At 45.5% G+C, this 2,525-nt stretch overlaps 1 protein-coding gene across 1 annotated transcript in view; it reads left to right on the plus strand.

Moving 5' to 3' along the window:
* Nucleotides 1-358: 358 nt before the first annotated feature.
* Nucleotides 359-2,525, plus strand: part of LOC106524484 (sodium/potassium/calcium exchanger 3) — a gene marked incomplete at its 5' end in the record, with an annotated part of 10,263 nt that continues 8,096 nt past the window's right edge. The window contains 2 exon segments of the mRNA XM_014018298.1: nt 359-472; nt 2,132-2,208. Coding sequence (XP_013873752.1) covers nt 359-472; nt 2,132-2,208 — 191 coding nt within the window.

The raw sequence follows: 2,525 nt of genomic DNA on the forward strand, positions 1-2,525 counted from the left end.
CATATTTTAGTTGATAATGAAATATTAAATGATTATTTATTCTGACCACATCATATTGAATTTTTGTAAAATAAATTTATTACTTAATTAAATTTAAAAAATGTACACCAAAATAATTTAGGGGGGCTTTAAATTTTTTTAATGGGGCTCCAGCCCACCTAAAATAGGCCTAGTGACGCCACTGGCTCTGGCTCATCCTGGACCCTGGTGGGTCCATCAGAACCTCTGATCTGTGACGTCACAGAAAGCTCCGCCCCTAACATCACCTGCCTCTACACGTGTTTCTGTGTCTGTTAGCAAAATATCTCATGACCCAATGTTACATCAACACAATCTTTCTGTGACGAACACCTCCCAGGTTCTGACGGGTCCATGGCAGGTCTGGATCACCGAGCGGGACGGAGGCTGCTGCAGGAAACCAACAGCAGCCTGGAGGAAGAGGAGGAGGAGTCTAAGAACTGCACGACTCCAGGTCAGAACCAGAACTTTCACTCTTTGTTTTGTAGTCTTTAGGTTCTGGTCTTCCTCTTGTCTTTRTGAGGGTCTGACTTCCTGTTGGGCTTCAGTAGAACTGGACCAGAACCTTCGTCCTTTCTTTCAGTTTCTCCGTCTCCTTCCTCTCCGCACCAAGGTTGATGGTGCCGTCTATAAACAGAACCGGGGTCAAAGGTCGACCCGTTCTCCTCTCCTGATGATGAGATGCTGCTCGCTGCTRAATTTAAAGCGGTGTGACCCGGTGGTTCTGACGCTCGCCGCCCTCTGGAGGACGGTGAGGTCGTTCCTGAAGAACTCTGCAGCTGGAAGCAGGTCGCTTCTTTTCAAACTGTTCAAGTCCTGCTGGCAGTCGTCCCATCAGAGGAAGCTGCTCATCATCTCTCCTGGAGGCTTCATCAGGAGCTTAACGCCTCACAGATGCATTGTGGGAAATAAGTGTCAGACGTCAGAGCAGACGATGGAACGCTCTGTTGTTTACCAACAGAAACTTAGACAAAAACTAGTCATGAAMACACAAGAGTCAAGTCCAGGACCTGAGTGGACTTTCAGAGACGTTAGATTTAAATTATTTTAGAGTCCAATAAAAACAAACAAACCCAAAACCTGAAAGAAGGCGGAGCTTATTTCTCCATGACCGACAACTCACTTCTCCCGCAGGGAGTGGAGGAGGCAGAGCTTATTGATGTGTGTGTGTGTGTGTGGGGGCTTCACAGAGGAATCCTTCAGGACAGAAAGTCCTCCAACGTGGATGGACAGGAAGTCCTCCAACGTGGATGGACAGGAAGTCCNTCCAACGTGGATGGACAGGAAGTCCTCCAACGTGGATGGACAGGAAGTCCTTCAACGTGGATGGACAGGAAGTCCTTCTCCAACATTTTCACAGATGATTGGTTCTGAGCTGAACTTTTATCTGAAGGTTGCTGAGTCAGAGTTGAACTCACCTGTCCACCAGGAGAACTTTGTTAAAATGGACCGAACCTGCTGAAAGGCCCTGGTCTGGTCCAAACTCAGGTTCTGTTGCTCCGGCTGATCTTCTTCTTCATGTGATGCTGGATGTGGTTACCATGGGAACTCCTGGAGGTGGAGGTTTTCTCCAGGATTTACTGATCCAGTGCAGAACAGGACCACAGCTGTCCTCGTGCACTCCCAGTGTGCACGGGACGTGCACACTGGGAGTGCACGTGACAGGTGCTGCTTCAATCTTCTATTTTCTCTCTGAACTGCTCATTATTGCAGCACTTCCTGTTTGCTGTTACCATGGTGACAGGAGTCGAGGCTGCTGTGTGACAGTTCAGTGTTTACATGGGATCCTCTGATCCTTCAGACCCTGATCCTTCTGATCCTGGTCCTTCTGATCCTGATCCATCAGACCCTGATCCATCAGATCCTGGTCCTTCTGATCCTGATCCATCAGATCCTGATCCATCAGGTCCTGATCCATCAGGTCCTGATCCATCAGGTCCTGGTCCTTCTGATCCTGATCCATCAGATCCTGATCCGTCAGATCCTGATCCATCAGGTCCTGGTCCATCAGGTCCTGATCCATCAGGTCCTGATCCTTCAGACCCTGGACCTGAATGAGTGGGATCAAACTATTAAAATGTTCTAATTCAGACCTGGTTTGTGTTTCTTGCAGCTCTTCATGAATTTCCTTCAGATCTTTTCACCAATGAGGAGAGAACAGAGGGCGCCGTGGCGCTTCATGTCCTGTGTGTGAGTCTGATTCAGCACCGAATTCTGTTTGTAACTTTTTATTTTCTTATTTATTAGATAAAAACTCAAATTTTAAGTTTCTGACTCCCTGTTCTGAATAGGTCTGCAACTAATGAATATTTTGATAATCGATTAATCTGTCGATTATTTTTCGATTAATCGATTAATCGGCCAAATCATCAAAACACTTTATTACATAAATATAAGTAGATATAAATGAATTTATTTCCTGTATAATTTAGGGATGTAAGTTATTGATTAATGTGAAGTTGTCTGTAGTTGATTTATCTTATAAATTGACTAATGATTAATTGAAA

The sequence above is a fragment of the Austrofundulus limnaeus genome, unplaced genomic scaffold, assembly GCF_001266775.1.
Source record: "Austrofundulus limnaeus strain Quisiro unplaced genomic scaffold, Austrofundulus_limnaeus-1.0 Scaffold189, whole genome shotgun sequence".
NCBI lineage: Eukaryota > Metazoa > Chordata > Actinopteri > Cyprinodontiformes > Rivulidae > Austrofundulus > Austrofundulus limnaeus.